General features: G+C 52.8%; 1 protein-coding gene across 1 annotated transcript in view; it reads right to left on the bottom strand.

Moving 5' to 3' along the window:
• The window catches only part of LOC119588213, a gene marked incomplete in the record, with an annotated part of 23,266 nt that overhangs the window by 4,712 nt on the left and 17,929 nt on the right, over positions 1 to 625 (bottom strand). The window contains 2 exon segments of the mRNA XM_037936914.1: positions 70 to 307; positions 442 to 606. Coding sequence (XP_037792842.1) covers positions 70 to 307; positions 442 to 606 — 403 coding nt within the window.

Below are 625 nucleotides of genomic sequence, written 5' to 3'. Positions count from 1 at the left end.
TTTTTTTCATAATAATTTTCTCCTTATTCTGCGTCATGCCAGAATATCAATTACTTCCTGAGCTCTTACCTAATATATCCTGCTGCGGAAGCCACTTCTGTATCAGCACGTTGTCCGAGATGCCGTCTAGTTCTACGTCATACTTCCAAACGACTCTCTGTTTCAGCCTCTTGAAGGCTTCGACAAACATGTCTCGGTACACGACCGGCATGGAGGTACCGCGAGCAACGGTTCCCAAGCTGAAGTACACGACGCCCTCTGGTCCTGCGCCGGAGATCCAGGATTCTAGTTCCTGTGGGATTCGAAGCTTCGCCAGGGTAATCTAACCAAAGCGTGGTTGGTGTTTGTGTGTAAGAGACAAGATACCATGACTCCTTCTGCACTGAATGCTCGACAAGCTATCCATTCCACATTTGCACCGGTGTCTTTAGCCCTACTCACCTTCGGAAGAGGCTTGGCTGGGCGGCAGTGGACGGCGCCCACCGCCACCTGCGACGGCAGCAGAGGAACCGCCACGTCCATCGAGAAGTGCGAGTTGATCAGCGTCAGGCTCTGGTTGCGCTCGATGTCCAGCAGCGGCGGAAGGTCCGGGAAGATGCCCGAGATCTGCGAAGTTTATGGGTTA

The sequence above is a fragment of the Penaeus monodon genome, chromosome 23 (genome assembly GCF_015228065.2).
Source record: "Penaeus monodon isolate SGIC_2016 chromosome 23, NSTDA_Pmon_1, whole genome shotgun sequence".
In the NCBI taxonomy this organism is placed as follows: Eukaryota; Metazoa; Arthropoda; class Malacostraca; order Decapoda; family Penaeidae; genus Penaeus; species Penaeus monodon.
The sequence above is the reverse complement of the archived record's forward strand: the minus strand, read 5'-3'. Positions and strand labels throughout refer to the sequence as shown.